The sequence below is a fragment of the Carassius gibelio genome, chromosome A20, assembly GCF_023724105.1.
Source record: "Carassius gibelio isolate Cgi1373 ecotype wild population from Czech Republic chromosome A20, carGib1.2-hapl.c, whole genome shotgun sequence".
NCBI classification, from domain to species: Eukaryota; Metazoa; Chordata; class Actinopteri; order Cypriniformes; family Cyprinidae; genus Carassius; species Carassius gibelio.
Window position 1 is genome coordinate 28635105 of NC_068390.1, and position 24846 is coordinate 28659950.

Genomic DNA, 24846 nt, shown 5'->3' on the forward strand with positions numbered 1-24846 from the left:
CTACATTTGTACTGCTATGTGGAAAAAACAGTGAGCTTTCAAATCAAGATCACTATCACAACAAAGACCTTTAGCAAAGTGGTGAAAGCAGCCAGCACTGTTTACATACCAGCACATGAGTGCGTGTGTGCAAGAGAGAGAGAGGTTCAGTAGAGTTACATTATTCATATTTTGTTTTAATTGCATGGAGCAACACATTTTGCACCTTTAGTAAAGCAGCGTGAAGAGCTCCTTCTAGGAACCTTCTGAAACGTTCTGCAGCGCTGCTGGTGTAAACACAAGCATTGACTAGAGCAGGGCCCAACAGATATGGGTTTTTGGGGGCCGATGCTGATATTAAGGAGGAAAAAAGACAGAAACAGACGTAACAGCCGATATGCTTTATATGTAAGATATATTATAGTACGGTATAGTCAAAAATAGTCAAAAAAACACACTTCCCATTCGTGTGTCCAAACTTTTTACTGGTACTGTATATAGGATACAGTATATAGTAGGTATGTGACAAGATCTTGTGGCGCGACTGGTCTCGTGAGAACGTGGTGATATCGTGCGATGCTGCTGGGCACAACACAGAATAGAACACGGAATGTGAAGTATACCCACGCCGGGCCTTAAAGCAGCCTCCTTAACAGACACCTAAAATTTCTACTCTAGTCTCTGACGTCACTGAATTTGCTGTTAAAAATTAACCATCTATTCATAATATCATCATACAAAACTAAGAATTGGAATCATTGTAATGTGATGACAAAATCGGTGGGGTGGGTGTTTGGTGGATAATTTGAACCAGCGGATTTGGCTGAAGTTTGAGCTCATCCACACATCTCTATACTAAACTGACCTGAGTCATCAGAAGCAAACAATGGAGCATTATCTGTTGGACAAAATAAGTAATGACAGCATTCAGAAGCATTTAATCTGTATAATTTTTTTTACATATCTGTAGCACATTTGCCGACTCGATATATCAGCTTAATTATATATCGGTTGGGCTCTAGACTAGAGTGGCTCATCGGAGCAGTAACATGCCACAGACACATTCAGTGTAAATAAGGGGTTAAAACTAAAACAACGTCACAGAGAAAGATTTCCTGACAGGCTCGGTGGACTTGAACCAGCCTGCAGTATCCATCTGGTAAAAAACAGATGCCTTACGTCAAAACACAACACTTCTGTGGAGGTTTAAAGGTTTGCTTGTTTATTGAGCAGTGTAAGTGCACTGCATTGTGGGAAGGGATGCAGTGCATTAGCAGTGGATGGATGTCAGAGCAGTACAGACTTGTGACAAAACTCCTCTGGGAGCAGAAGCTGTGGTCACTGCCAGAAACAATCCTGATCCCAGCACAGCTGAGAGACAAGAGGAGCAGAAACCTGTTACTAAAGGATCTAAAGAGCGCTGTCACTCCACTCTTAACTCTTTCTCTTAAGAAATTTATTTTTGGAGTTATCTGACAGATTAAATGAATGGCTGAGGAATTTTTGCACTGCCTGCAGATTAATGTAATAATCACAATAGACAGGGTGGTGCTATATTTAACTTTTGACAGGAATGAAAACGAGGCTGTGAGGGTTAAAAGTACAATGCATTCTTATTATTGTACAAAATTATTTCCCTTTGGAGTCAAATTTTGGTTCCAAAAGCCAAAAGGCCATTTTTTTTGTGTGTTTTTCTTGCCAAGCGGCAAATTGTCTAGGGCAACTTTTTGGTCCCAGTCCACCCCTGAATGGCGCACCCCTATCCAAAAAGCACAACCAGTTGTATTAATAATGTTATCCTGAGTGTGAAGTGTTACCAGAATTTACTTTAATTAAGGTGAAAAATAAAAGTTTTGTGTTTAATGTATTTGTGTTGATGTTGAAATGGATTTTAAAACATATGGTATCGAAAAAAGTATCGTTAGGAATCGGTATCGAAATTGGCACCGGATGGAAAGATTTTGAACAATACCCAGCCTTAAAGGAGTTATGACTCTCATTCATGGTACAGTACCATTTCAAGTGAAACAAGTACTCAAAGATAAGCTTGGGGGATATTTAATAATTCAAGGTTCTCCATTATCAGAAAATTTACATTTAGTTCACTTTTATGGCCCCAATACAGATGATCCCAAGTATTTTGTAGATTTGTTCTATACTCTTTTAACATTAGCAAGATTATAGGTTATTGCAGGGGATTTCAATTGTACACTGAATGCCTGTATGGATAGATCTACAGGAGTGGATCAGTCAGTGTAATAAGTGTAGAGGAGTTATTCTTTGTTTAATCAGCAAGTTTAATCTGTTGGATATTTGTAGAGAATTGCTGTAATTCAATTACTTATCCACTGAAAAAGTTAAGTAAGGGATTACTGCTGATTTTTAATTAATTTAATTACAGCTACTTATAAAGTATGGGAGAGCGGGGGCGAGAGTACCATTTTCCATAAAAACATCATTTTAAAAGATAATGTTGTAGACAGAGATATATTTCTGCTGTGGCCAGTAACTCAGAAGTGTGATCTATCAATACCAGGTGGTATTTTGTAGAAATTTAGAAAGACTTCAGTATAATTTCACTTTGACCATAAGTTGCACTGTTACTTTCGACCCCATCGGTTGGGACGAAAGTAACGCAACAATATAAGCTAGATTTTATTTATGTTACTCTTATTTTTATTAAGTATACCTGATTGTGACTTTGTTAATATATACCTGCAAGCATATTTTGTCCTTTATGTTTGCAAAAAATATATAAAATTACATCTTCATATTTTCATTTTAAATTTAATTTCATCAGATGTCTCAAAACCTGACTGTATTTTTTTTGTCAATTTCAATGTATTTTTATTAAAATAAAATTCAACAGAATTTTAAGATGTTCCTCTTGTCCAGAAACACCCTCTCAAAAACATCTGGATAAAACCAGACCTCTGTGTGTCTTTCTGAGCCTCACTCTAGACATATTCTTTTGGTATAATATGATAATCATTTGTAAGAAATGATGCAAGACACAGAAATTCACAATATAGCATGCACTGGAACAAAATACATACTTTTTGTCACTTTAGCGGGTAATTGTTACTTTTGTCACGACAGGAACTCCTGACATTTAAACTCGATTTAATTTTATACTAAAAAAATCTGAAAATGCAAACTTTACGATGTGTTAAATCACTAAATAACCTGTAGATTGATAATTATTGTGACACATGAAACAAGAAAATCAACACGACTAATTAAAAAAAAATTACTGCTTCAATAATTTACTTTTTGTACTCAAAAACTGTTTTATGGACCAATCATGTCTAAAAAGGGCCAACTTTTATTTGTGTACACTGACAATAACAACAAAACATTGTTATTTTGCAAAAAAAAAAAAAGCACTTTCTACACTTTCTTTAATTGTCTACTTTTAAATGAACAAATTCAAATTGAAAACAAATATTATCTGATTATGTAATCCATATGAAACTAAAGCGAGGTCATAGGCGGAGGGTGAACCAACTCCAGGGTAAGGATAAAAGCAGCCAAATGTATTAAACATTAGAAAGTCGTCTTTTTAGGCAACAGCCAGACACAGGTGTCATGTAGGCTAATAAAATGTGTTTAATGGGACTGAATTTGTATTGAATGTGATCACAATTTAATAAAAACATTAGAAATGTATAATTAGGCTCTATAACATTTCCTTTCCACAGCTATTCAAGCAGTGAATAAATTATAGCTAACATTATATAAAAATGAACTGATATTATTTTGAAGTAACTTAACTCGAATTGATTTTTTTTTTTAGAATTACAGTCCAACGTTAAAATTAACAATAGATCCAGCTACATGGCATTTTCAGCATAAATGGTTACAAGATGAAGAATTTGTAAAAATATAGAAAAAACAGATAGAAGTTTTTTTTATTATTTATTAATACTTCAGAACCCTTTGCAAGTACAAAGTGGGAAGCATATAAAGCTTTCCTTTTTTGACTTTGTGCCTGTGTAACTAATAATAAGTCCATATTATTAGTTACATAGGCTCAAAGTAAAAAAAGGTACATGAGGAGAGAATACAACTGGAAAATAAAATAAGGATTCTTCAGGAAAAATTTATGAAAAAAATAATCTACAAATGCAAAGCGAGTTACTGATTTTGAGGGCTGGATATGATAAGCTGTCTGCTTTCAGAGCCGCTTCCAGTCTTATGAGACTAAAGCAATCATTCTTTGAACAAGGAGATAAATTGAGAAACACCTGATATAAACAATGGAAATGTTGTAGTGGATCATACTGAAATTAATGATGCCTTTAGAAGCTACTATAAAGAATGATATAATCCAAAAAGAATGAGATTAATTTGCAAAATCTAAATAGGATTTTAGATGAACAACCTATACCTCATCTTCCAGATAATCATAAAGAAGATCTGGAGATGGACATAAACAAAGAAGAAATAGGGAATGCTATCGATAACATAAAGGCAGGAAAAAAGGCAGGACCAGATGGTCTCCCAATATATCTGTATAAAAAAAATAAAAAAAATAAACTGCTAACTCCACTTGTGGAAATGTTTCTGGAGGCATTTCAGAACGGCAGTTTTCTCACCCTAACCCTAACCCTCTATGAATAGTGTTCTAATTGTTAAATTGTTAATTCTTACATATATTGTTACTTTACTCTTAGTTTTTGGTTTAATTTTTCTCATTGTCTTGGGTTAATTTGTGTTTCTGTGGAGCTTTATCCTGTCTAGTCTTGTGTTGGAGTTCCTGACCTGTTCTTGTGTGTCCTGCCCAGTGGTGTCAAAAGTATTGGCATTCATTACTCAAGTAGAAGTATAGATACTAGGGTTTAAAAAGACTTTTGTAGAAGTTGAAGTATCAACTCAAGCTTTTTACTCAAGTAAAAGTGTAAAAGTACTGGTTTAAAAAACTACTTAAAGTATAAAAGTAAAAGTAATGTAAGGGAACAAATGCCATTAAGAACAAAAGCTTGGGCCGTGCCAGAGGGGCCTATTGTGCACTACCCCACCTCTCAAAAAAAAAGAAGGCCATAATGACTATAATGTTATATTAAAATGTTCATGTTGAAAAATTTGTGATGCACTAGGGCTAGGCTACCTTTTTTCAGCCGCATATATGCCCACTGAAAATGAACGCATTTTAGTACAATGCAAATACATTAAAGAGCTAGAGATACGATGACTAGTTGCCAATAACTATTGTTATGGTGCAAAAAGTCAAACTTCAGAGGCATGTCATCAATAACCTTTAATGGAATGTAAATGTACATCCAAGCTTAGCTGCAGGAATCTGTGAGGGCAATGGACAAGAACATTGGTGCAGGCTTTGTAACAATTACTCTTGTAAAGTTGTCTATTTACAATAAGCATTATAGTGCTGTCAAAATGAATGATTAATCCACATTGTTAATCAAAAACTAAAAATAACTCATAATCCTGATACCTTCTTGATCGATAGCTTCCTGTATTCGGTACATATGTCTGCTATGTCCAGTGTTCGGGGTTACAAAGTTGGTAAAGCCTAGTTATCACAAAATTGTCAATCGCGTCGTCATTCGCAAACGATAATTTATTAAAACGTCTCGCTACCGAACTAGCTACAGCTTAATTTGTGGAGGATGAAGAGAAAGCACCCATTTGGTAAATGAGCCAGTGAGAAATAATAACTTTTAAGAAGGGTCCAGTGCCTTTTTTGATACTTTTAAAACGGTACCGGCGCCTAAACGGTGCCTTAAACGATACTTAAAAAAAAAAAAAACCTAAAAAAACTATGGATAACATTAGAGAATATTATAAATATTTAAAATAAATCCATAGCTTTCACCCTGGATGCTCTCATTTCCCAAGTTGTGCTTCCCTTAATCTAAGGATAATAAATGTATTTCACAATCTGGGTCATTATTTAATACAAAACCACACATAATGTTTATACTGTATCTCTGCCACTCACTCTGATATTTAGTTAAGATGAGTGCTGTCTGTCACTGTCTTAAATCAGTTCTGTGAATTACTGTATGGTCATTCTTTATTAAGTAGCAACAATGTCGTTTTTAAAATACAGTACTGTGCAAAAGTTTTATGGAAAAGAAAATATAGTATTTTCACCCCAAAAAGAGTGTTTTAAGTCAGTTATTTATATATTTTGCTGTAGTGTGTCCTTAGGAAAAATCAGTTTGCCATTAATTTTAATAATAATCTAGTGCGATTTTGAATGCACAAGCAGTTTGACGACGGCAAAATGGATGTTAGGAAATATAAACTGATATTTTATACTGACACACCATCATGACGAACACCATTCTTTTAAGTGAAAATACTAACGTGCCTAAGAATTTTGCACAGTAGTGTATTAAGTATATTTAAATAAGAGTAATTAAAGTATGCGTTCGTTCATATGTGTTAAGGGCTAGATTTTCGCTGGAGGAAACGGCTGAGATGAGCGCGCGGTGACAAGCGAAAACTTTATACTAGATGAGATTCTCATCATGAGAAACCGACTGCTCACTCGTGACCTTTTGTAAACTATATTTATGACAAAGAACTGCACGGATACAGATATTCTAACAATCTATCGAGAAACACACACCTTGTGTCTTCTGTCTCTGTTTGAGCTCGCATTGAATCACTGTTTCACGGCTGATCACTGAGCTCGGATTGCATGCGCGCGCTGAAAGACAGAGAGGAGACCGCGGTCTGACGCCGGATTCATATGAAATTTAAGCGGACTGACTCTGAGGCGATCGGAAGCCAGTTCCACCCTACTTTTAAGAAATATAATTTTTGATAAACGAACCCAAAACCGGCTATGTCCTTGCTGGAGTGTGATGTGATTTGTGTCACGTGCAGGTGCGATGGATCGCGTAAAGACCAATAGGGTGTGGGAATGGTATATGTTTATACTTCTCATCCAACCACAATCAAATTCACTCCATCCGGATGGCGCGATTTATCTGGATATTTTTTTTTCTCAATTATGACAAGCCAGAATGAAAACAAGCCGAAATAAAATAGCAGTAACGAAGCTATTTTTAAAATGTAAGGAGTAGAAAGTACAGATACTTGCCTGAAAATGTAAGGAGTAGAAGTAAAAAGTCGGCTGAAAAATAATTACTCAAGTAAAGTATAGATACCCCAAATTTCTACTTAAGTACAGTAACGAAGTATTTGTACTTCGTTACTTGACACCTCTGGTCCTGCCACTGGTTTTTCTTGCCTGGCACTTGATCTGCTTCAGAGTCAGCGGTCAACAAGTGTCTGAGCTCTGCTCTGTGGTGCCCTGTGTGGTCTTTCCTATCAGCCTGGTCTTGCCCCCCCCGCTGTTGCCATAAGTATTCTGCCAACTGATGTCTGAAGCTGTCCCAGTGGCCTTCCCTAGCTGTTTCTGTTTTCCTGTTGGGTATCACTTGTTCACTTCACTACCCTCTTGTATCAGTCTGTTTTGTCACTAAACCCTTGTTATCTCACACTGAAATTGGGCCTTCTTCCTAGATCCCTGACAAAACCAGGTAAACCCTCTAACAAATGGGAAAATGTAAGACCCATAAGTTTGCATAATTCTGACCTTGAGATAATATGTAAACTCTTAGCAAAACTGTAACAAAAATTATTGCCAAATATTAACAAAGATCAAAATGGATTTATTATGGAAAGGCGGGGTTTCCACAATGTAAGAAGGGTATTGAACATTACTCATACTACCAAAGAAATGGCAGATACAGCACTCTTATCATTAAATGCCAAAAAGGCCTTTGATAGGGTCAAATTACATTTATCAGCATTAATACATGAAAAGATTAGCTGCAAAACTTTTCATACAAGTATTACTTAAAGTTAATAAAAATGTCTGGTGAAATGTTAAAGTTTGACAAAATCATTAGAATTAAGCTAGAAAAAAGCCGCACGGACCATTAATCGGATCGGACCAGTGAATTAAGCTGCTGGGGGAGCTGAGCTCACACATCAGTCATGCGGCAGACAACAGACTCCGCGAGAATCGTTTGAATGAACCTGCAATTTTCTGTTATAAAAGATAAAACCCAGACGAAAGGAAAGCGCGCAAACGTGAGGCAATCCACTCTTTCAGCTAAAATGTATACCAGTGCCCCAAATTTACGTAAAACAGAAGCCATATTCGTCTTAGCACACCAGCACTAATTAATTGTACAGTAAAGTGTTTTTATGGTTTATTCATATTGAATATTGTTAAGCATCTATTAGAATACCCTATAATTACAGCAATTTCTCTTATGAAGCTAGATTGATAGACATGTTTTTTAAATGTGTTTATACTTATGTTTTAGACAAGGTTAGGACTTTTTCGTGAAGGAAAAATTGCAACAATAGAATTTCTGCCTGTTAATTGAAACATTTCAAGGTAAGTAACCTATTTAAATTAATGATACATAAGTTTTACATTTTACTTAGACCTATGACTTCCAAAAATTATGAAAAAAGACCAATGAGGTGAAATAAGTGTATTGCCGTGTTCCGTACAACAAAGATTCCCTTCATTTACAGTGTACTTTTGTTCCTCCCTACAAGTCCAAATCAGTTAAAGGGTAAAGGGTGGTCAGATTTACTCAAATTATCCGCAAATATTGCCACAAATTTTCTGGAGGGAGTGAAAACTGGTTTAGTCTGTCTCTTAGTGCAAATGATATTAGATCCCCACAAAGACTGTAAAAATGTAAACCGTAAGCTTACTTTTTTTTTTTTACTTGTGCTTTCTCTGTACTTTAGTCATTGAAAGGCCTTTGTGCAGAAATTGTCTTTAAAACCCTTCCTGCCATCTGCACCATACCACACAAATGGAAAAATGTTGTGCACATCATACACGGAAATGAAGCGGTCCTTCATTGACATTCAACCTGTAAGTAGAAGCAAAACTTAAAATTACAGTGCCCTGTGTAGTAAAAGTCACCTTTTATTTGTTTTTTATAAAACACACGTTGTACAATACAAATCCTTCCAAGACGATATTTTGAAAAAAAGAAAAAAAGAAAAATTCATTTTTGGGTGAATTATCACTTTAACCTATTTAAATTCGCTATAGCTTTTAACTCATTTAAATTCAATCATTTGTAAAGTGAGTGTATTAATGAAATATCATCACAAAGCATGTTAACAGAACTTTTTTTTTATTATTATTTTAAGGTTGGCACTAATTAGTGCTGTACTGGAATCATGAGACAAGTCAGAATCCACATGTCCTGGTGCTTGGTGACAAGGAAAACTCCTCCCAAGTTTTTATTATTTTAAACGGAGAGGCGATGGAACAGGAGACGATACTACAAGCAGTCGATCTGTGTTTCCAACTTTTCTTTGTAAATGACATCTACTACCCAAAGCCCTCTGCTCATATTTGAGAGTTTTTGTAACACACAGTCTTTAATAGTTTCTTCTGCACACTGTCTCCTCCTTAAAAACATTGTATTTAGTAATCAGTAAAAAACTTTTTTTGTTGATCAACAGTAGGTCCAGCAGCTAGTATATTGATTTTATGATAATATTTTTGTTTTATTATTATGTTATGTTCATTTGAAAATCTTAACATTTGCCAAGTGTGGTAACCCATTATCAGAATTGGTGCTCTGCATTTAACCCATCCAAGTGCACACACACAGCAGTGAGAAGTGAACACACACCCGGAGCAGTGGGCAGATATAGGTCCAGCATCCGGAGAGCAACTGGGGGTTCAGTGCCTAGCTCAAGGGCACTTCAGTCATGGGTATTGAGGGTGGAAAAGAGCACTGTCGATTCGCTCCCTCCACCTACAACTCCTGCCAGCACAGAAACTCAAACCTGCGACCTTCAGGTTACAGGTCCAACTCTCTAACCATTAGGCCACAGCTGTGAACTGTATTTGCACATTTGTTTGTTTGATATGAATATGAATCGACACATTTGTACATCTTGAAAATGTCAGTTGTATTTTTACACATTCTTGTCAATTTAAATAAAATATTTTAAAATATATTTGTAAATGTGTTATTTGCATATTAAAATAAAATCTGTAATTTACAACAAAGTAGTTTCATAATATGGTTGTATTAAGTAATTTTTAATAAAAACACTGATGTTAATTAATATAAATAATTAACTCAACTGTTGCGTAACTTTTAACCCAATGGGTTGGGTTGAAATAACCCACAGATTGGAAGGTGCTATACCAACCCATAGTTGGGTTACAGGTTGGGTTATTTTCAACCCAACATTTTTTAGTGTGTATTACTGTTTAATTCAAATGAAAGCAGGAATCCAATTTCAGAGGTAATTAAATGTAATATTGTTGAGCAGTTTATATATTTGGGAGTACAGATATTGCACAGATATTTAATGTTATAAATTAATGAGTCAATTGATAGATGGATGTCACTACCAGTATCTATAACTGGGAGAATTCATATTTTAAAAATGAATATACTACCCAAACTACTTTATTTCAAAATATTCCATTACCGACACCTTCAGATTTGCTCTCAAAAATCAAAACCACGTTTAGGAGGGCAAGACTCCTTTTGTGTTGTTGTATTTATCATTGACAGAGGAGGTTTAAAATGTCCGAACATAATGTGGCACTACTAGGCTGCACAGCTAAGGTCTGTCATGTTTTTTTTTTTTAAAAAATTAAACAGAAATAGAATCTCATTAAACAGAAATAGAATCTCATCGTCTAAGCCTACCTCTTCCCGTCATACATGTATTCAGACACAGCAAAAAACTACAGAAACAAACTAAAAACCCAATTGTAAGACATATTTAAAGATATGGTATAATGTGCATTTATTTGCAATCAAGTCAATGATATCGCTGTAGATGAAGTGACCCCAACTAAGCAAGCCAGAGGCGACAGCGGCAAGGAACCGAAACTCCATCGGTGACAGAATGGAGAAAAAAACCTTGGGAGAAACCAGGCTCAGTTGGGGGTCAGTTCTCCTCTGACCAGACGAAACCAGTAGTTCAATTCCAGACTGCAGCAAAGTCAGATTGTGCAGAAGAATCATCCCTAAGACTTAAATTTCTTATCTCAATATAGTCCAATATGAAGGGATTTAAAATGATTCAAGATCTTTATTTGACAGACTCTTATATAATTATGTCTTTTGAGGAGTTGAGGCTTATATTCAGCCTTAATAGGATTTTTTTTCTCAAATATCTTCGGCTAAGAAGCTTCGTTAAAACAAATCAAGATAATGCTCTTAATTCATCCACATTCATCTTAAGAAAAAAAATATGATAAAATATAATCTGAGAAAGGGTATCATATTTGAATTTTATGAGTTGCTGACAATTTACTCATCTGAGAATTCACAGTATAAATTGAATGCATGGAAGGAAGATTTCCAATTGGATATTTCATATTAGGGTTGGAAAGAAGCTTGTACTAGTGTTCACACTATGTCTATCAATACACGACGTAAACTTATACAGTATAAATGGATAATGCGGTGGAATTAAATAGATATAATAAAAACATACCAGACATATGCACAAAATGTATGGAAGCTAGAGAACTTCTTTTCAGTGTATTTGGCATTGCAGAAAGATTAAATTGTTTTGGGGAGAGGCAAAACTTAGAATTGAAAAGATAATTTCAAAACATATTTTACTGGACCCTAAGCTTTTCTGTTGGGCTTACCCAGAGAAACTAAATTATAGTAGAAGTGAACAAGCATTTATAGACCTCAGCTTTCTTTATGCCAAAAAATGTGTAGCTCTGTTGTGGACAAAGACACAATGACCAAATAAAACTCAATGAATAAGACAGATTTGGTCAAACCTTCCATTAGAAAACATAACTTACATATTAAAGGCTAAACACTATGTGTTTGTAAACACATGGAGTCTTTTAATTATATTAAAGATTTGGATAGATGAAGTGGATGACTAATATTTGTGGACTAATCTTTCTATCTTATGGTTGTATAGAAATTTGGAAAAATATATATGATTGTAAAGGCTATGTTTCAATGTGTTTAAAAGATGAAAATAAAATACAAATATTGTGGAGAAAAAGAAAAGAAAAAGGAAGATATGATCAGTTAAGGTGAAATTTGTTCTTAAGAAGTTTTCCTGAATCCAGCCCTGAAGCGACTGAGAGCAACAGCAGGAAAATGACAACGTTCGATGATTATACAATGGACAAACTAGATGTAAAGGCACATGAGGCAGATCACATGAAAGTGAAAGCTGATTCATGTGCCAAAGCTGCAACAACAAAGCATCTCTCCATTAGCAAATAGCCTCCTTGGTCTTAGTTTTCAAATCTGTCTCAGTTAGTTTTTGTAATCTGATCTACTGGGGATTTCTGATTTTTTGATTGTTCATTGGAAGAGGAGCACAGCACTGCCAAGAAACAGACAGAAAAACACCTATTAGCATGATGTGCAGGAGGACATCTTTAAAAACCACAACATGACAACATTCAAATAGACACTTATTCCTTTCTTAATACATGTATCAGGTTTTACTGCACATATTCATCAGAGACATTATTTAAAAAATATCTGTCTGGAACAAACACATATGCAGAGTGATGCAAACAGTGAAAAGTCCCAGTGCTGCTGGACTATTATATAGTTATGCACATTTTGTACGTCTCTTATCTAGGGTGACCATCCCATCCCAGCCAGGATTTTAATAATGCCTAAAACATCCAGAGCAGTTTCACCAATAACATGCAGGTATTTTACGTAATCGAACAATCGTGGGGCCGCGTGTGAGAATGTGAGATCTAGAGGGAACAATTAAAGCGATGCAAATATGCGCACGTGTTTGTTCGTTCGATTGACTTGGAGCGCTGCTGTGCACAAATCTAAAAAAAAAAAAAAAAAGTGCACCACAATGCTTCAAGTCAAACGAACGAACAAACATGTGAAAGCGATTTGAAAGCATAAGGAGCCGTCTGCTCTGCTCTTTATAACTCTCATAAATGTTACACAACGATCAACCTGCACAGTGCAAATAGCCAAAACCTGGATAATTTAGGCAATATTAAATTCCTGGCTGGTACGTGTCCCGTATGAACAGCGCATATGGTCACCCTACTCTTATCACTTCAGATGTTTGTTCTATTTGAATGTAAGTGCCCTGCAAAGTGGACATCATAAGATATTCTGCCATGATTCCAGTTTGTAGTGAATGTATAAGTTCCATTCAAAGTGCACTGAAGTGTGCTAGATGTTAATTTAAATTGTATTTATTCACAGAGGTATATGATGTGACACTTGTCTGTATGTGAAGACGTTGCACAGCACAAATCCGTGAATGAATGTTCCGAAGTGAAGTAAACTTCAACAGATGTCCCCTGGTCAGGGAGTAGGGAGCAATGAACACTGTGTAGGGACCGTGTCAATGGGAACACAGTTCATGCACGGAGCTCACTTCTAATGAGCTGATAATCTGAATGGTGTGTTAACAAAGAGAGACTGGAATTGAGAACCTTGAACTACACGACAGCTCAAATCTGAACATCAAACAACTTACTGACTTTGTAAAAGGCCACAGACAAAAAGAGGGCATGACATATGACCAAGGATCACACACTGTACAGACAACGGGAGAAAGTCACATTAAAAAATATGAAATGTGTCTAAAATCCAATTTGAAAAATTAATGAAATGCATAATTATATAAAAAACTGGATGAGAAGTAATTTCTTACCGCTAAATTCTGAAGTTTTTATTATAGGGCCTAAAAACTCTACTTGTAATAACCTAGAACACTGTCTAAGACTTGATGGTTGCTCTGTCAATTCTTCGTCATCAGTTAGGAACCTAGGTGTGCTACTTGATCGCAATCTTTCCTTAGAAAGCCACGTTTCTAGCATTTGTAAAACTGCATTTTTTCAACTCAAAAATATATCTAAATTATGGCCTATGCTCTCAATGTCAAATGCAGAAATGTTAATCCATGCATTTATGACCTCAAGGTTAGATTATTGTAATGCTTTATTGGGTGGTTGTTCTGCACGCTTAGTAAACAAACTACAGCTAGTCCAAAATGCAGCAGCAAGAGTTCTTACTAGAACCAGGAAGTATGACCATATTAGCCCGGTCCTGTCCACACTGCACTGGCTCCCTATCAAACATCGTATAGATTTTAAAATATTGCTTATTACTTCTAAAGCCCTGAATGGTTTAGCACCTCAGTATTTGAATAATTGTTATGGAATAACCTACCTAATATTGTTCGGGAGGCAGACACCCAGATGTGTATGTGTATGCGGTAAGTAGCGAGAGTGCATAAATATAACGCGAAAGCACATAAAAATAATGCATGAGTGCAAATCTCTCTGTTCGCACGCAGATTTCCTTTGCTCTGTCATAAAACCAGATGTGCTTGCTAAGATACACGCTGCTCTGCACGGAAGAGTGTGTGCACTTAAAACATGTCTCCTCTCACTTAAACTGCGTCCTGTGCAATCACAATTCTCTCTATGCTCATGTGTTAGATATGAATTATTTTCGCATGTTTTTATTTCTAGCCTTTTACTACGTGCAGTCTGAACGCTCTGATCCTTTAACATGGGCTCAGAAAAAAGGCGAATCACAGACTGTGTGTGAACATGGAGTTAGGCATATGCCCTTTCTGTTCTGTTCTCGCGCTAGGCTCAATGCATTCTTCATGCTATAAAGCGATTTAGAAATCATGCACGCTCAAATCGTGATTTTATGACGATTTCTTTTAATCACACAGCCCTAGAATAGACTTGAAATGAACAGAAAATAATTGGCAGCCCACAGGCCCGCGTTGGCCCACGTACCACAGGTTGAAAACCACTGACCTAGAATATCAATATCAACTGCGGGCGGCAGATCCTTTTCCTCTTTGGCACCTAAACTCTGGAATAACCTACCTAACATTGTTCGGGAGGCAGACACACTCTTGCAGTTTAAATCTAGATTAAATACCCATCTCCTTAACTTGGCTTACACATAACATACTAATATGCTTTTAATATCCAAATCCGTTAAGAATTTTTAGGTTGCAATAGTTAAGTTGATTCTTCTGACTTTGCTGCAGTCTGGAATTGAACTACTGGTTTCGTCTGGTCAGAGGAGAACTGACCCCCAGCTGAGCCTGGTTTCTCCTGAGGTTTTTTCTCCATCCCGTCACCGATGGAGTTTCGGTTCCTCTGGCTTGCTTAGTTGGGGTCACTTCATTTCCAGTGATATCACTGACACAGATACTATTTAAACTGAACTGAGCTGGATGATGTTTCATCACTGAATATATGATGAACTGCCTTTTTGCTTTATTGACACACTATTTTCCTATTTAATGCAATCTATATTGTTAATAAATAAAGGTGACGACTTAAAATCGACTCGATAAATTATGTCTGATATTGTCCAACTAGATGAAATCAGTGTCTTAAGCTAAATATGAGTCTCTGCTCATCGTACACAAAACAATTTTCTGTAAACTTCAACAGCTGAAAATTTGCAGACTGAATCTGACTTTTAGCAACTAGTGTTTACTTAGATTTTATGTTAGTGATATATCTATATAATACTGCATATTTACAGAATCATTTTTGTAATTCATAATCACAATTGTGAGTAGTAATTACATTTTATAGCTAAAAGACTTGAAAATTCTAAGAAAATCAGCCCTTCCTCAAACCAAAACATGGCATTGCAGTCATACTTTGTGCTTTTGTGCAGTGGAAGAAAATCGCAAGTAGTCAGTCAATTCAACAATCTTCTGTTCTGAAAGACAAATAATCTCGTTCTTCTTGTTACATTTGTCAGAAGACAGCAACCCTCCAGTTATCCTTCCTAGACTATTTTCAAGCATGTCTAATTGCATCTTAACGATCAGAAATCAGCTGCTATCATATTTTTACAAGGCACTGCAAAACACTAAAAAGGCAATTGACTTGAGAGGATAAACTGACATGCATTAATTAAAAGCAAACAAGTGTGTAAGAGACTTATTGATTACTGATCAGCAGTAGTTTTGCCGTCGTGTATAATGCAGGACAGAGTTTGCTACAGAACATTCACTGAGCATTTGGAAAAGAGAGACATTTCCTTCCATTTCGAAAAATAAGACTAATTACCTTATTCTGATCGGTCCAGTACAGGAAGTAGCCCCGCGGGTCAACACGCAGCGTCACGGGTGTAACTGTGGTGCAGTCCTACAAAAACATAAGAGAACAACAAACACAATCATATCAGTGTCATCCCAGCACAAGGGTTAGTTTTATGACAGTCAACATAATGAATACTAATCTAATGCATTGTGTGACTTAGGGGTGCTTGGCTACTAATTGCTATTGGCTGATAATGGCTTTGGGAAGTTTGATCGGTGGTCTCTATAAAGGTGGATCTCATAAACCGATCTCAAGCTCACAAAGTGCCTCCTATGAAAGCTTTGGCAGGACTTGCAGCCTCACCATCTAGATCTCTGTACAGTACGGGCAAAATAATTATAATGCTGAAGGTGAGTTACAATTCATTTCTTTATTAAATAACTTGCAAAGTAATTTGCAGACTTTATGCGAGATGTAAAATCACAAACAGTGTGAGGAAATCCCTGTGTGCTCTCTCTCTCTTTCCCTCTTAAAATACACAAATGGCTTCAAATCAGCACATCACGTCTGCACTATGGTCGATATGCTCAGCTGACACAGGAATTGTCACTTGCACAATCTTGGCAGTGTTGTATTGTCACTTGTATCTTCCTTTTTGTTTTGCCAGTGTCTGAACTATTCAGCACATGTGCGCTCATGCACACTCAAACAACACACATAACCCTACCTCACCTACAGCTCACCAAATCAGGCTTGTGCTGTGTGTAAGCTATTGTAAAACAATTTCTGCATTGTAAAAACAAAAATGCACTGCATGATCAAACATTTAGGGGAGATAATTATATATTTTTAAAAAATGTCTACAAAACACCTGCGCCCCTTAAATGACCCACCCTCCCCCAGCACCCCCCCCCCCCAAAAAAAAACTCACCTAAAAGGGTAATTGCCCTCATTCTCAAAAATGAAATTTTGTCGCTCCAAAAATCCTGATCAGAGCACCCTTAATATGACTGAAGTGTGGCATGTTTATGTCCATGTAAATAGGGAAATTAAAGAAAAGGAAAGATGTGAACCAGTAGAGTGAGGAGATAACTGTAGTTCCTGCAAAACAAACCTCATCGTGAGTCAAACTGAGGGTCTGGTGTAAGTCGTCAAGCACCGAAAGAAATGAGCAGTCTGTGTGTCGTATAACCCTGAGGACAACTTTACATAGCAGCTGCAGATATTACTGGAGCTCTATAAAAAGATCCACACGCCTTTGTTCTGTGGCGATTTGAGCACCTAAACTTCAGCAGGGGCAGATTACACAGCCAGAGATTCAACCACATCAGTGCTTTTATTATGGAGTCCAAAACATCACATCTGTGAGCAGTACACACTGAGAAGAGATAAACATCACCCAGATCACACACCAGAGGTTTTATGAGTGTGTCTAATCATATATAGTCAACAGCTTGTCTCACTGGTTCCTGTTTCTAAATGATTTATTGCTGCGAGGCCTTTTGATGCAGGTTCTACCACCGAATGACAAACACTAGCCAAGAATGCTGGTACTGACATGCTGCTCGTGTTGTAGGTTATAGAGCAGATTTTAAGTCACTTTGTGTCCTTCACTGAAACAAAGATGAAGACCCATTTCTAGAGAAAGTTTCTATTTGCTCCCCATTTAATCTCATTATTGTCTGGGAGAAACAGTTGAGATACTGAGGAGATCTTCTTTCCATTGGGTTTCTGCAGTTACAGATCCTTCAGTTAGTCACAATGATTTAAAGGCAGACAGCAAATACACCATCAGACCTGAGGTAGAGGCTTCTGAGTGAGTGCCACAAATTAGGAAAATCAATCTCTTGGCTGGAGAAATGAGCTTTGGGTATTCTGATGGCTTTTTGTTACTGCAAATACATTGAATAAGCAAAGCTCAAGAGCCATTTTCTGCATGATGGCAAGGCAACATGCATGCAGTCAGACATCTTTTGCTCAAGGCATGGAGAAGACAAGGCAGTTTAAAAACAACCATAATGTCTTTTACATGTAACAAGTAAGCCGGTGATGTTTTCCTTAGTATTTCAAGCACAACAGTCACACACACAGGCAATTTAAAATGTCCATAATGGACAGATTACATTGTATATTGTAAATAAAAAAAGTTTATTTTAATGGAAATTCAATAAAGATTATTTCTACATCTTTTTTTTGTCAATTTTTGTGAATTAAATACTTTACAACTGAAAACATGAGAGGCCTTATTTGATTATTTTCTTTATGGTTTATTTTAATCTTTAAGGAAAATATCAGAATACTCATATAAAATAAATGCATCAGGTTCACTTTAAAAAACATGATAAACTTTTTTTTTCATATTTATTTCTTTAACACTTTATACTATACTGATTATGTCAAAGCAGCGCTACAGTGTCAAACAGGAAAAACATGCTGATGATGCAAAAGGACAATAGAAAACAGTCAGATTTTGTTGAAAGTGAGTCATCGTTGAGTTCAGTTCAGTTCTCTTCCCACAGTGTCTGTGCAGTCAAGTCAACAATATTACCAGAAATTAAGCTTTAAGAAAAAAACCTTGGGAGAAACCAGGCTCAGGTCGGGTTCAGTTCTTCTCTGACCAGACAAAACCAGTAGTTCAATTCCAGGCTGCAGCAAAGTCAGATTAAGAAGAGGACTCATTTAAAAATGAAAGACCCAAAACAGCTAAACTAATATTCAAAAACACAGAGTCCAGGCTGATTCTGATAGGATGAGACATGTGATGCACATCAGAGCAACTGGATATTAAAACGTGAGTGAATTTGTGATTGTCAACAACTAGACGCCACCAGGCCGTACTAGTCTGAGCAGTCTGATTGACTCCCACATATCAATAACAAAGAAGTCCTGGCCAATATATCCCCAATGCTAAATGTCTTGACATGTTTTTTAAGTCATGCATACTGAACAGCCCTACTTAGATGCAATGTAAAATTTCGGTGATCACCATTTCTCTAGAAGCAGTTGTTTTTCTGACAGACTGGTATGGCAAGTAAGATGAGGTATACTGAATGATTAATAGGCCTACTGATTTCTTTGGCTTGTTCCCAGTAGGTGGTAATGAATAAAAATGTGCACAACAGTAAATGAAAGGCTGCAGTCAAATGATTCTGAAAAACTCTGGGTTTCAAAAGCCTCTTCCAGCAAAGCGCTTTACTTTTCATTTTTACCAGTGACAACACAAAGATTTTAAAAGCTAAAAGTAAAACAGGATGAGAAAAGTTAAAAGAACGAAAAGGACAAAAGAGGAAGGAATGCACAGGACAAAAACATGGAAACTGAGGAAACTCAGGAAATTAGCCTGGAATCACACCCAAAACCACCACAAACTGGAAAAAACTGGAGCATCACATGAATCCCTGCTCCTCATGCACATGTTAGGAAACATGGCTGTCACTGGAGGAGATCGGAGAAAGCGATCAGCTTCTTCAAGACTGCATAATTTATCAGCTCCGAAAGCTGTTTTTAAGCATTTTGGATATTTCATTTCTTTTTGTTTATAAAACTAAGATCAGATAAAAAAAGATACTCGAAATCTATGATATGAAGAATAGGGGACAATAATATGTCGCTAATATTAGCTTCAATTCTGTACTTACATAAAATGTAATTAAGGAGATTCACACTCAATTTTAAATGTAATTGTCACTCTCAAACATAACATTTATTCAACCTGGTCTCATAAAAATGCGTTCCTCTGTGTACTTTTCTGAAAATAATTTTTACATACCTTACTGCATGTTTCAAAGAGAAATATCCACTGAGTAGCGCTAAAACATGAGTTCAATATGTGAATCCTGGCACATTTTAATTATGTTGACATAAGTATGTAGTGCTGTGTTTTATTACGTTGCTTCAGTTACGTATTGTGGCGGTTCAGAACTCAAATATCCTGAGACTGTTGCTAAAAGTTAATGCTCTATCATGTTGGAAATATGCCCTATACCAAACCATACCCTAAACCTACCTGACAGTGTTAACAATTACAAAACTTATATACAAACACATTTGTTGATGCAACCATGCCATTTGAACTTCCTTATATGCATATATAAGACACTGCAATTTAAATGCATAAATCTGGTAGAATAAAGTGAATAGATCAATGAAGACATATGTCCTCTTGTAAATAATCATGTGCTCTAGTAGTAACTTATTTATCAGTTGCATAGATGTGAATGTGATGGTAGGGCTCAGTTTTCACTATATACATTCTTATAAAAGCTAGAGAATGAGACAAAGCTAGATTTTTACCCATTTTTAAAATAATCTCAATGACCAAATAGGCCACATGACTGTTAGGGTTGTGCCGATAGAAGATAGACGAAAGTATCGTGTATCGACGATAGTCAGAGATATATACATACTGGGATAACTTGTTAAATCCATGAAATGAAAGGGATAGAAAACGAGGAGTTGGTGTCCCACACATATATTGGCTGGTACACGGCTACACGCTCTTCTCATTCATGGAGATTAACTCTTTCTTGGCTTTACAAATAAAGTAAAGACAAAATAATAACAAAGCGACAGAGCAATCTTATCATCCAAAGTGGTTCTCATGTAGTCCTTCTCTTTAAAGACTGATCACTTAACTTATAATGCACACTATGTGGTGACATAGAAGGACTACATGAGAACCACTGTGGATAAGTTCGCTCTGTCGCCTTGTTATTATTTTCAGGCAAACTGCACTATAATGTGATGCATGCAAAATACAGACTTTTTGCCTTACAAAGTCTCCATCCACAAACAGATGTACATCGTCTGCAGATATAAGGTATTTCATTGCACTTTAACAAGTAATCTGTACGGCCTGTATATGTGCAATATTTTAAATGAGCCCTCACTAACTGAGTTTAATGCCACAGTTATGTTAGAACGCATCTCATTCTTGTTTCTGTGGCGGTGCGTCGGTCTCGTCATGAGGCGTGCAGTCTGGAGCGCTGTATGACTGATGTAGCAGTTCAATTCAACTTTACTCATAATATATGAACTTAGCTGTTTCAAATACTTTTTATTTATAGTGTTCGTTTATGCCCAATATTAGTGTTAAACTGCTGGACTTTAAATGAAATCGACTATTGATTTTCACTGTTGACTGATTTTGCAGAACATTTAGACTGATAACTTCTGTGCGCAGATGCAGCAGATTTGTCACAGGACGCGCGATATGACACTTTCGTCTGACTATATATGAACTAGCTGTTTAAAATACAATATTTTTACATTTAACGTTAGTTTATCAGTATGTTTGGAAGTATATTTTTTCAATTACTGGTGATTCCATAGGCTCTCTCTCTCGCACCGGTGCGGTTTAAAATAACAAATAGTTATGCTATGACAAGAACAAAGAGTCTCTCTCTAGCTCCACCTATGCTCGATAATATCGTGTATCATCGATCTCACGTGCTGACGATATGATGATTTGAAAAATGACCATATTGCCCAACACTAATGACTGTAAAATAGTCTGCAGGTGCATTTTTAACTAACCCTATGTTAATAGATGCAATTTCAGTTATACACTCTGAATGGAAATTATCATATGCAGCAAAATACAACTACATGTACAAAACTGTATGATTTCATGTCAGTCTCTTCAGACCTCTTCATGAACATTGTGTTACGAATGCACACACAAAACGAGGGATCAAGTTGCAGCGTTTAATGGGAAATCCAAAAATCAAATCAAAAACAGGCAAGAGGTCAATAACAACAAAAGCAGTCCAAAAACAAGAACCATGAAAAACACTGGAGACCACGAGAAAGCAGGGTGACATGAAACAAGGTCTCCATGAAACAGACAGAAACAAACCGGTTTACATGGACAGGTGAAAATTATGAAAGTGGGGACAGCTGAGTGTAATTAACAGTGATGAATGGGACAAAGACTTGTGGGAAATGTAGTGCCTGCAGTGGGTTGACTCAATGGGGAAGTGAAGGGAAACACAGACCAGACACATTGAACTTCTATAACATTTGACCTTCTAACTGAACTCCTTTTCACAAACTTAACATAGAAATAAAAACAGTATAAATAACCAAAAATAAACAGCAAAGTACCTTCTTAGTTGTATTAAGTGCAAACAATAAGTGCAGCCATAATCAAATAGGCTACTCTCTCAATATTCAAAATGCAAATAGAGACCAAATTTTTCAAGCATGACAACTACACAACTATTACAACCTAAATACTAATGACAACCTAGATATGTTATGTAGCTTAATTTGCGTGCATCAGAGAACCGCTCTCAAAATGTGGGGTTTTAAAATAGCTTTTGAATGCTTGTTTTACTTTCAGGTTTTGATTTAAAGATTCTGTGTACTCTTAGCAGTGCTGAGCATGCATTCTACAATACAAGACATTAATTTTGTCAAACGCTCTGCAACAATTTCTTATGGACCAATGAGGCTCTTATTTGTTCATGCTGAAGTAAATAAAATAAAAAAATAAAATAAATAGTCTGGCCAATCTGAGGTCCTTATGCGGCAGCCTTGGCAAGCCTGTGCGTTAATCCACGCTTGATTACATAGGATTCGAACCTGAGTTCCTCACCTCTTAAGTACATCCCCATACTCCGTGAGCTACTAAACAAACCTACCATTTAAGAAAACCAATATATATGAAGCTGTATATGTGTGATGCTAACTTTCAAAAGCATCAATTTTCAAATCTCCTGGCACATTAAAATTGTTTTGAAGTCATAACAAAATATTTTTCAAATAAAAGTTATGAGTTATTAATTGAAACTCTGTAAATTTGTGTGAAAGGAATAAAAGGTGTACTGCCTCTAGTGTTCATTTATTTTGGAAACTGCAGTGATATTGTCACGGAGACGAACCCCGTGATTCCCTCTACTGGCCAGCAGAGGGCTCCATCTCCGGAATATTGACTCTTATGCACTCTCTCTCAACTACACTTCCCATCTACCCCGTGCATTGGACTCTGATCACCACACAGGTGCAGCTCATTAGTACGGCTATATAAGCTGCACAATCACATCAGTCAAACGCGAAGTCTTGTTTTGCTCCGGCTGACATTTCCAAGCGTTATTTCCTGTATTTGATTTCCTGTTACCAGTTCTGTTTGTTTACCGTCTCTTGAACCTTTGCTGCCTGCCACTTGACCTTGGATTGTTTATTGGACTCTGAATCTTGCCTGTTACCTCTGAACTTCTGCCTGTGTTTGACGACGATTCTGGTTATCTCTACTGTTGTGTTTGCTGGTCCTGATCCCTGCCTGTACGACCTCGAGTCTTTCAATAAAGCCTGCAAAATGGATTCCCTGTCTGATGATGTGTTACAGAAGACTTCGCCACAACCGAATCCAGCGGCTTACGATCATCTGTGTGCTACTATGGTAGCCCAGGCAAGTCAAATCGCTGCTAACCAGCATCAATTGAAACGTCTCACTTCAACCGCGGAAGAACTGGTAAAGGCTGTTCAAAACCTCCACAGCACTGCCGTGACGTCACCCCCACCTGCAGCGGTCACCGCTTCCCACACGGCAGAAACGCCAACTCACGTTAATCCACGACTGGCTTACCCGGAGAAATTTGACGGGGACTCTACCAAGTGTAAGGGCTTCCTACTACAGTGCTCGCTGTTCGTTGAACAACAACCCACCCTTTACACCACTGATGCTGGTAGGATCGCCTTTGTGTGTTCATTATTAACGGGAAGAGCTTTGGAATGGATAACGGCTGTATGGCACGAGGATGGAACGGCGTTCACCACTTTCACTGATTTTCTGATACGATTCCGTGAGGTGTTTGATCACCCCCGAGAGGGGAAAGGAGCGGGTGAGCGTTTGCTTGAACTGTCGCAGGGAGGATTAACAGCAGCGGAATATGCCTTGAACTTTCGTACTTTGGCTGCTCAGACGTCATGGGTGAGTGACACGCTGAAGGTATTGTTTCGCAAGGGGCTTAATCACGAGCTGCAAACCGAACTCGCTTGCCGTGATGAAGGGAGGACTCTGAGTGATCTTATCTCACTGACTATAACCATTGATAATCTGCAACGCTCTCGCCGTGTCAGTGCTCAACGCCTCTTCCCCGCTGCGGTAACGCGACCCGCAGAAACTACAGAACCTATGCAGATCAACTCCTATCATCTGACTGATGAGGAACGTCACCGCCGCAGGGTTAACCGACTCTGTCTCTACTGTGGCGCTTCGGGACATCTACGAATCAATTGCTCCTCTCGTCGCTCTTCTCACACTCTGAAATCGGTGAGTGTACCTTTTAACTGTGTGTCAGTCCCTCTGGTAATCAAGACCGACAAGGTTCGAGTAGCCACCACTGCTCTACTGGACTCAGGAGCAGCTGGGAACTTTATCTCTGAGGAATTTGCCAGAAGGAATAACATCTCTTTAATTTCATGCACTAATTCTCTGTCTGTAGCCACAATAGATGGACGCCCTCTAGGGTCTGGACTGATCACTCACCGCACCCAAGATCTGCAAATGTTAACCGGTCTGCTACACCAAGAAACCATTCAATTCTACGTGCTCCCTGTATCTAACACCCCTGTTATTTTGGGATTGCCCTGGCTCAGACTGCATGATCCTCAGGTGTCGTGGAGAGAGGGACAAATTCTTAGATGGAGCTCCCAGTGTCAGAAATCATGCCTCTCGATCATCTCTCCCATGAATGTACAAGTTGTCACATTAGACCCGGAGTTCACCAGCATTCCCAATCTGCCCAAGGAGTATCACGATCTCGTCACCGCCTTCAGCAAGGTACAAGCAAACACATTACCACCACACCGCA

The 24846-nt window shown here is 37.3% G+C and overlaps 1 protein-coding gene across 4 annotated transcripts in view; it reads right to left on the minus strand.

Moving 5' to 3' along the window:
* The window catches only part of LOC127938267 (1-phosphatidylinositol 4,5-bisphosphate phosphodiesterase beta-1), an 87753-nt gene that overhangs the window by 58109 nt on the left and 4798 nt on the right, over nt 1–24846 (minus strand). For all 4 annotated transcript variants that reach the window (XM_052534740.1, XM_052534742.1, XM_052534741.1 and 1 more), the window contains exon 2: nt 16058–16135. In XM_052534740.1, coding sequence (XP_052390700.1) covers nt 16058–16135 — 78 coding nt within the window. The remainder of the gene's footprint in view (nt 1–16057; nt 16136–24846) is intronic.